Here is a 9130-nt window from a genome sequence, read left to right on the forward strand (position 1 = left end):
TTTATTTAACGTTATTGGGACAGGGAAACAGTAAAACGTCTCTAGGCTACATTTAGGAAAATAAAATAATCGTGGATGATTCTCTTATAGCGGCTGATAATGGCGATATTACACATTAGTGCGCCAAATAACCACAAAATGACCAGTTTCTAAAGCCTATTGTAGTAAAGGTTTGTTGTGTGACGTAGACACTACATTTCCCACAAAGCTTTGCAGTCGTTCAACAAATCAGCTGGTCGCAACAAGAATTGTCGAAAATCGCGATAATGAGTATTGTGCAATGCATAGAATAAAAACATGCAATTTGTGGGAAATTATAATAGCTTTCTTAACAAGGGAAGACGCTTTGTACGCCGCTGCATGGACACATTTATGAATCTTTTGTCCGTTTTTATAATCGGATAGATCCTGAAAAACAGGCGCTGCTGTTTAGTCGAAATGTAGAAGACCAAAACGGTCTTTAATTCTAGGTTTTACAATCCGCTATTTTCCATTACACGTGAAGGTAGAAATCATTGATCGGTCCATATGCCTATTCGTTTTTCAGCTGATTGTATTTTGTTTTTGAATAATTGTATTGATGGTAGGCTATATTATATCTCGTGCATTATTGATACACTGCTGAATTTCCATCTATCTCAAACTGGGCCATGTTTTATTTTAAACTTTAATCTCTGAGATTATTTCTCGTTTATTGGATGGACTCCGGTCGTAACCCAGGATGGGGACTGTTGTGCAGCACAGCGCTGCAGCTGGACTCAACATGCTCCCTAGCAGGGTGGACCGGGAATGGCCCAAAAGCTCATGGACCGACAGACATGTGACGAGGTACTATCTGTTCTGTTCTAAATAGCAGTGAAGACCTGACCTAAATACATCGAGCATATTACCAATGTAGAAATAAACTTCAAATGTATTGTGCTTCTTTCCTATTTATACTTCGGTTATTCAAACCTCTAGTGTAGGCAGCGTTCTTTTCATACATTTTTTTGCCCTTTCATAGCCTAGATACACTATGTTATGTCTAAATCCAGTGTATTAAATAGCACCAGGATGACGACCCAAAAGAAGCCCTTGCATCCCCAGATGATGATCCCAAGTCTGGACAACACTCACATTCCCACCCGGTCAGCAGACAAGGTACGTCCTCCTGTCCATTGGAAAAAATATGACATTATTAACAATTTTATATATTAAATAGTCTTTCTATTGATATGATCCTGTCTGAGAGCTGGGGTCCAAAGATACTTTCTGAAAGCTGGGGGCCCAGAGATCCTGTCTGAGAGCTGGGGCCCAGAGAGCCTGTCTGAGAGCAGGGGCCCAGAGATCCTGTCTGAGAGCTGGGGCCCAGAGATCCTGTCTGAGAGCTGGGGCCCAGAGATCCAGTCTTGAGAGCTGGGGCCCAGAGATCCAGTCTGAGAGCTGGGGCCCAGAGATACTGTCTGAGAGCTGGGGCCCAGAGATACTGTCTGAGAGCTGGGGCCCAGAGATACTGTCTGAGAGCTGGGGCGCAGAGATCCTGTCTGAGAGCTGGGGCCCGGAGATCCTGTCTGAGAGCTGGGGCCCAGAGATACTGTCTGAGAGCTGGGGCCCAGAGATACTGTCTGAGAGCTGGGGCCCAGAGATGCTGTCTGAGAGCTGCGGCCCTGAGATACTGTAAATCCCCATTGTACAGTACTTTAGCTATTTTTAGGCTTGAAAAGATATCAGCGTGACTGTCATAAAAGCTGCAATTTTATTCTCAAGGGCTGCGTGCAAAATGGCACCCTATTCCCTTTTTAATAATCTACGTTTGACCAGGGCCCATGGGGAATAGGGTACTGACCTGGGTCTTCACTGTGTTTTTGATCTCAGAAGCAGCAGCAAAGAAGACAGAAGCACAAACCAAACATTCCTTCAGTCAAACACAACACCAACACCTCTGAACTCAGGTGAGCTAGTTTCTCATACTACCACATCCTGTATCACCCTGTATCGTTCTATATGATACATGACCATGTCTGAGGTGTTCTAACTGTCTGTTACTTCAGCACTCAGGGCCAGTTGGACCCTCCTTCATCGCCCCTGTTATCAGCTTTGGATGGGAAGGAGAGGAGAGAGAGGAGCAGGAGGAGAGAGCAGCAGGAGAGGAGGGAGAGGAGAGAGCAGCAGGAGAGGAGAGAGCAGCAGGAGAGGAGAGAGCAGCAGGAGAGGAGGGAGAGGAGAGAGCAGAGGGAGGTTCAGGTTGAGAAGGAGAGGAGGGAGGCTCAGAGCAGCCATCACGGAGAACAGAAGCAGGCTGTCTCCAGGAGGAGTAGACAAGCTGCGTCCCTTCATCACAACCACAGCACCAGCCATAGCTCCCAGGTCCTGCCTGGAGGCGTACCTGTGGGCCAGAGGACAGCCCAGGAGTCTGTGGGGTTGGCTGGCCAGGGAAAGGGTTGTGTAGAGGGGGATGTAAGGGTGGGAGAAGGGGGAGAGGTGGGTGTAGGGGGGAAAGAGAAGGGAGAAGGGGACATATACAGTGACGTAGACACAGATCTGTCTGAATCAGAGAGGCTCCCTCTCCCCTCCTCCCCCCCCTCCCCACCTAACCTCGACCTCCGTCCAGAGGTCATCTTTCCCCGTGACTTCCAGCCTGATCTCCCTGGACCACGAGGCTACGGCCCTGGTCAGTTCAGCTACCCAGATTTCCTCCCTCCGCCCTTCAACTCCTGGAGCCTCCGGCAGCTGGCCATGTTCTTCCACCCAGAGGGAAGACACCGTCCCCGCTCCAGACCTGCAGGCATGGCGCTGGACAGGTACTCTACTTACTTTACTTACATTTCTTACTACTTTTTATACCAATGTGTTATTTTATGATTTCTTACTTATTTTTAATCGACATAGGGCCCGATTCAGACTTGAGATAAGTTGACTTAACATGGATTTATGTCAATAAAACATGGACATTTTTTGGCTCAGGTAGTCTAGTGGTTAGAGTGTTGGGAAAGTAACCGGAAGGTTGCTAGATTGAATCCCAGAGCTGACAAGGTAAAAATCTGTCGTTCTGCTCCTGAACAAGGCAGTTAACCCACTGTTCCCTGATAGGCCGTCATTGAAAATAAGAATTTGTTCTTAACTGACTTGCCTAGTTAAATAAAGGTTAAATAAATCAACTTATCTCAAGTCTGAATCGGGCCCATAGTGTTCTTATCGTGCTTTTTTAAGATAGCTTTTTGAGAGGAAGCATGTCATTGTACTGTGTACACGATGCTGGATCCTGTACATATGACAAATACACTTTGATTGGATTTAGGTACCTGGAGCATCTACTGCTGCTGGAATGGCTCCGGATTCAGACGGTTCAGGAGGAGAGTGGGAGTGTGTCCTCTGTTCCAACCAGCCGCTACTGTTCCCACCATGGTACACCCTCCCTCCACGGGAGACTCAGCTCTCCGAAATGCATCCTCCAGTGCCAGAGAGCATTCCCTGTTACTCTCCTCTCCTCCCTGTCTCCCTCTGCCTTACTGTCTGGCTGCACACATCACCACGCTCGCTACCCGCCTTGTACTGGGGCCTGCCGCTCACACACCTCCCACCACACCTCCCCCCGCGTCTCTCTCCCCAAGAGGAGCTACAGTGAGAGTCGGGTCCACTCTGCTGAGAAGGAGAAGGCTTCTGGGCGTCAGAGTTGTGGGAGCCCTGCCATGGGGATCGGCCACCTGAAACGGATGCAGGCTTTTGGGAACATCCGTAACCCTGTAGCCGTTAGTCCTACCAGAAGGCAGAGGTCATCGTCTGTAGTCAGGAACCCCAGTTTTGGGTCTGGGTCAGGGTCTGGGTCAGGGACTGGGTCAGGGACTGGGACTCCCAGAGGATTTAATTGTGTTGGGTCTGGATCTAGTGGTGCCCTCTATGAAGTCTCCAGTAGCGTGAGAAGGAGGAGAAGTGAATCTGAGCGAAGGAGAGGGACAGGGTCTGGGTCAGGGACTGGGTCAGGGACTGGGTCTGGGTCTGGATCAGGGACTGGGTGTGAGGCTTGGGAAAGGGCTATGGAGAGGGCTGGGTTTGGGATCGGGTCTGGGACTGGCAGGGGACTGCACTGGACAGGGTCTGGGTCTGGGACTGGGGCTTGGGCTTGGGCTGGGTCTGCTGCTGGGGCAAGGGCTAGTAAGAGGGCTGGGGAGAGGGCTGGGGCTGGAGAGAGGGTTGGAGCTGGGGAGAGGGCTGGGGAGAGGGTTGGAGCTGGGGAGAGGGTTGGAGCTGGGGAGAGGGCTGGGGAGAGGGTTGGAGCTGGGGAGAGGGTTGGGGAGAGGGTTGGGGAGAGGGTTGGAGCTGGGGAGAGGGCTGGGGAGAGGGTTGGAGCTGGGGAGAGGGTTGGGGAGAGGGTTGGGGAGAGGGTTGGGGAGAGGGTTGGAGCTGGGGAGAGGGCTGGGGAGAGGGTTGGAGCTGGGGAGAGGGTTGGAGCTGGGGAGAGGGTTGGGGAGAGGGTTGGAGCTGGGGAGAGGGTTGGGGAGAGGGTTGGGGAGAGGGTTGGAGCTGGGGAGAGGGCTGGGGAGAGGGTTGGAGCTGGGGAGAGGGTTGGAGCTGGGGAGAGGGTTGGGGAGAGGGTTGGGGAGAGGGTTGGAGCTGGGGAGAGGGCTGGGGAGAGGGTTGGGGAGAGGGTTGGGGAGAGGGTTGGGGCTGGGGAGAGGGTTGGGGCTGGGGAGAGGGCTGGGGAGAGGGTTGGGGCTGGGGAGAGGGTTGGAGCTGGGGAGAGGTCTGGGGAGAGGGTTGGAGCTGGGGAGAGGTCTGGGGAGAGGGTTGGAGCTGGGGAGAGGTCTGGGGAGAGGGTTGGGGCTGGGGAGAGGGCTGGGGAGAGGGTTGGGGCTGGGGAGAGGGTTGGGGAGAGGGTTGGAGCTGGGGAGAGGTCTGGGGAGAGGGTTGGGGCTGGAGAGAGGGTTGGAGCTGGGGAGAGAGTTGGGGAGAGGGTTGGGGCTGGAGAGAGGGTTGGAGTTGGGGAGAGGGTTGGGGTTGGGGAGAGAGTTGGGGAGAGGGTTGGGGCTGGGGAGAGGGTTGGAGCTGGAGAGAGGGCTGGGGAGAGGGTTGGGGCTGGGGAGAGGGTTGGGGAGAGGGTTGGAGCTGGGGAGAGGGCTGGGGAGAGGGCTGGGGAGAGGGTTGGAGCTGGGGAGAGGGCTGGGGAGAGGGTTGGGGCTGGAGAGAGGGTTGGAGCTGGGGAGAGAGTTGGGGAGAGGGTTGGGGCTGGGGAGAGGTCTGGGGAGAGGGCTGGGGCTGGGGAGAGGGTTGGGGAGAGGGTTGGAGCTGGGGAGAGGTCTGGGGAGAGGGTTGGGGCTGGGGAGAGGGCTGGGGAGAGGGTTGGGGCTGGGGAGAGGGTTGGAGCTGGGGAGAGGTCTGGGGAGAGGGTTGGAGCTGGGGAGAGGTCTGGGGAGAGGGTTGGGGAGAGGGTTGGAGCTGGGGAGAGGTCTGGGGAGAGGGTTGGGGCTGGGGAGAGGGCTGGGGAGAGGGTTGGGGCTGGGGAGAGGGTTGGAGCTGGGGAGAGGTCTGGGGAGAGGGTTGGAGCTGGGGAGAGGTCTGGGGAGAGGGTTGGAGCTGGGGAGAGGTCTGGGGAGAGGGTTGGGGCTGGGGAGAGGGCTGGGGAGAGGGTTGGGGCTGGGGAGAGGATTGGGGAGAGGGTTGGAGCTGGGGAGAGGTCTGGGGAGAGGGTTGGGGCTGGAGAGAGGGTTGGAGCTGGGGAGAGAGTTGGGGAGAGGGTTGGGGCTGGGGAGAGGGTTGGAGCTGGGGAGAGGTCTGGGGAGAGGGTTGGAGCTGGAGAGAGGGCTGGAGCTGGGGAGAGAGTTGGGGAGAGGGTTGGAGCTGGGGAGAGGTCTGGGGAGAGGGTTGGAGCTGGGGAGAGGTCTGGGGAGAGGGTTGGGGCTGGGGAGAGGTCTGGGGAGAGGGTTGGGGCTGGGGAGAGGGTTGGGGAGAGGGTTGGAGCTGGGGAGAGGTCTGGGGAGAGGGTTGGGGCTGGAGAGAGGGTTGGGGCTGGGGAGAGGTCTGGGGAGAGGGCTGGGGAGAGGGTTGGAGCTGGGGAGAGGGTTGGAGCTGGGGAGAGGGCTGGGGAGAGGGTTGGAGCTGGGGAGAGGGTTGGAGCTGGGGAGAGGGTTGGAGCTGGGGAGAGGGTTGGGGCTGGGGAGAGGGCTGGGGAGAGGGCTGGGGAGAGGGCTGGGGAGAGGGTTGGAGCTGGGGAGAGGTCTGGGGAGAGGGCTGGGGAGAGGGCTGGGGAGAGGGTTGGAGCTGGGGAGAGGTCTGGGGAGAGGGTTGGGGCTGGGGAGAGGGCTGGGGAGAGGGTTGGGGAGAGGTCTGGGGAGAGGGTTGGAGCTGGGGAGAGGTCTGGGGAGAGGGTTGGGGCTGGGGAGAGGGCTGGGGAGAGGGTGAGGGCTGGGGAGAGGGTTGGGGAGAGGGTTGGGGAGAGGGTTGGGGAGAGGGCTGGGGAGAGCGTGAGGGCTGGGGAGAGCGTGAGGGCTGGGGAGAGCGTGAGGGCTGGGGAGAGCGTGAGGGTTGGGGAGAGGGCTGGGGAGATGGTTGGGGAGAGCGTGAGGGCTGGGGAGAGGGTTGGGGAGAGGGTAGGGGAGAGCGTGAGGGTTGGGGAGAGCGTGAGGGTTGGGGAGAGGGCTGGGGAGATGGTTGGGGAGAGCGTGAGGGCTAGGGAGAGGGTTGGGGAGAGGGTAGGGGAGAGCGTGAGGGTTGGGGAGAGCGTGAGGGTTGGGGAGAGGGCTGGGGAGATGGTTGGGGAGAGCGTGAGGGTTGGGGAGAGCGTGAGGGCTGGGGAGAGCGTGAGGGCTGGGGAGAGGGCTGGGGAGAGCGTGAGGGCTGGGGAGAGCGTGAGGGCTGGGGAGAGCGTGAGGGTTGGGGAGAGCGTGAGGGTTAGGGAGAGCGTGAGGGCTGGGTCTAGCATCTGTAACCCTGCCCCCCTCATTCCCACCAGCAGGCCAAGGGCATCGACTGGAGTCAGGCACCCCAGACAGGCCAGGGTGAGGAGGAGGAGGAGGAGTGGATCTGAGAAGAGGACAGTGGTCTGTGAAGGGGCTGAGTCTGAGGCTGGGATTAGGGAGATGACTGGTTCTAGTGGTTCTCTCTCTGTGGACTCCAGGGTGAGGAGGAGGAGGAGGAGTGGATCTGAGAAGAGGACAGTGGTCTGGTCTGAGGACCAGGATGTACAACCGGACTCCAGGGTGAAGTTTCCCCTAGTTACAGATCTAGGATCAGCTCCCCCAATTCTAACTTTAACTACTAATCCAGAACTGACCCAATATCAGAATCTAGGGGTAACTTCACCAGCCTACACCGTTCAACCAGACCGTGTCACTGCAAGAAGTCATCACCCACTTCCTCGGTCCAATACCTCAACTTCAATCAGGACAATAAACGGTAAACAGGTTGAATTTCATACGAATTAACAACTCATCCAACTCCGATCGCACCCAAATAGAACATCTGTATGCAAGGGTGTGAATCCGCATTACAATATTGTACAGACCAGATAAATCTCAATGATTGTTGTTGCCTGAGTAAGATGTGATGAGTTTTGGCATGTATCTACAGATTGTCTATCTAATGTGTGATTACTAAGTTTCTTCACCTTTTTTAAATGTGTTTTTTATTGTTGTTGTTGTGTGGATGTGACTGAGTAAGTTGCCAAATGTCTTTCATCTAGAGAGACAGTACAGGTTAATCATATTCAGGTGCAATACGTTTTTTTTTATATAAAGATATAGTATATCTTTTGAATACTACATCAATTTATGTATGTATTAATTTATTAATGTAGCTATTTACATAACCGTGGGAAGTGGTTTTGAGGGGGGGTTCGGGGTGCTGCAGGGTTTCCCCCCCCCCCTCCTCGCTGGAGACTAATGGTTTCCAGGACTAGTAGACGCTGTGACCTCTAACACTAGTAATGACCCACTGCACTACTTTGGTGACATGTTTTTTTACTAACTGTATTTGAGTGTTTACCAGCATTTGTAACTTGAGTGCGATTAATTATCTGGATAAAACAGTTAATCTGATAATATTTGTGGAATATAAAAAATACTTGCTTGATATGTTTTCCAGTTTCTTAAAATGCAACTTATTTCTTTGTAAAAACTCAAATGGTCTATTCATTCCTTTTCCATTTCAGTATTTGTATTTATTATGGATCCCCATTAGTTCCTGCCAAGGCAGCAGCTACTCTTCCTGGGGTTTATTATGGATCCCCATTAGTTCCTGCCAAGGCAGCAGCTACTCTTCCTGGGGTTTATTATGGATCTCCATTAGTCCCTGCCAAGGCAGCAGCTACTCTTCCTGGGGTTTATTATGGATCCCCATTAGTTCCTGCCAAGGCAGCAGCTACTCTTCCTGGGGTTTATTATGGATCCCCATTAGTTCCTGTCAAGGCAGCAGCTACTCTTCCTGGGGTTTATTATGGATCCTCATTAGTTCCTGCCAAGGCAGCAGCTACTCTTCCTGGGGTTTATTATGGATCCCCATTAGTTCCTGCCAAGGCAGCAGCTACTCTTCCTGGGGTTTATTATGGATCCCCATTAGTTCCTGCCAAGGCAGCAGCTACTCTTCCTGGGGTTTATTATGGATCCCCATTAGTTCCTGCCAAGGCAGCAGCTGCTCTTCCTGGGGTTTATTATGGATCCCCATTAGTTCCTGCCAAGGCAGCAGCTACTCTTCCTGGGGTTTATTATGGATCCCCATTAGTTCCTGCCAAGGCAGCAGCTACTCTTCCTGGGGTTTATTATGGATCCCCATTAGTTCCTGTCAAGGCAGCAGCTACTCTTCCTGGGGTTTATTATGGATCTCCATTAGTTCCTGCCAAGGCAGCAGCTACTCTTCCTGGGGTTTATTATGGATCCCCATTAGTTCCTGCCAAGGCAGCAGCTACTCTTCCTGGGGTTTATTATGGATCCCCATTAGTTCCTGCCAAGGCAGCAGCTACTCTTCCTGGGGTTTATTATGGATCCCCATTAGTTCCTGTCAAGGCAGAAGCTACTCTTCCTGGGGTTTATTATGGATCCCCATTAGTTCCTGTCAAGGCAGCAGCTACTCTTCCTGGGGTTTATTATGGATCCCCATTAGTTCCTGCCAAGGCAGCAGCTACTCTTCCTGGGGTTTATTATGGATCCCCATTTGTTCCTGC

General features: G+C 54.1%; 1 protein-coding gene across 1 annotated transcript; it reads left to right on the forward strand.

The window, feature by feature from the left end:
* The first annotated feature begins 224 nt into the window (after positions 1-224).
* Positions 225-7000, forward strand: LOC106566266 (uncharacterized). The gene is made up of 6 exons (XM_082959584.1): positions 225-828; positions 1047-1140; positions 1855-1931; positions 2031-2780; positions 3278-4217; positions 6926-7000. The coding sequence occupies exons 1-6, from the start codon at positions 722-724 to the stop codon at positions 6998-7000; spliced, it is 2043 nt and encodes a 680-aa protein (XP_082815710.1). The 5' UTR covers positions 225-721.
* The last annotated feature ends 2130 nt before the right edge of the window (positions 7001-9130 follow it).

The sequence above is a fragment of the Salmo salar genome, chromosome 12 (assembly GCF_965601325.2).
Source record: "Salmo salar chromosome 12, fSalSal1, whole genome shotgun sequence".
Lineage (NCBI taxonomy): Eukaryota > Metazoa > Chordata > Actinopteri > Salmoniformes > Salmonidae > Salmo > Salmo salar.

Bases quoted from the DNA above. Each gene is read 5' to 3' on its own strand.
- LOC106566266 (XM_082959584.1), top strand. From the start codon at position 722: ATGGGGACTGTTGTGCAGCACAGCGCTGCAGCTGGACTCAACATGCTC. The intron at 829-1,046 runs GTACTATCTGTT...TGTATTAAATAG, and splicing joins ACCGACAGACATGTGACGAG to CACCAGGATGACGACCCAAA. The intron at 2,781-3,277 runs GTACTCTACTTA...GATTGGATTTAG, and splicing joins GCAGGCATGGCGCTGGACAG to GTACCTGGAGCATCTACTGC.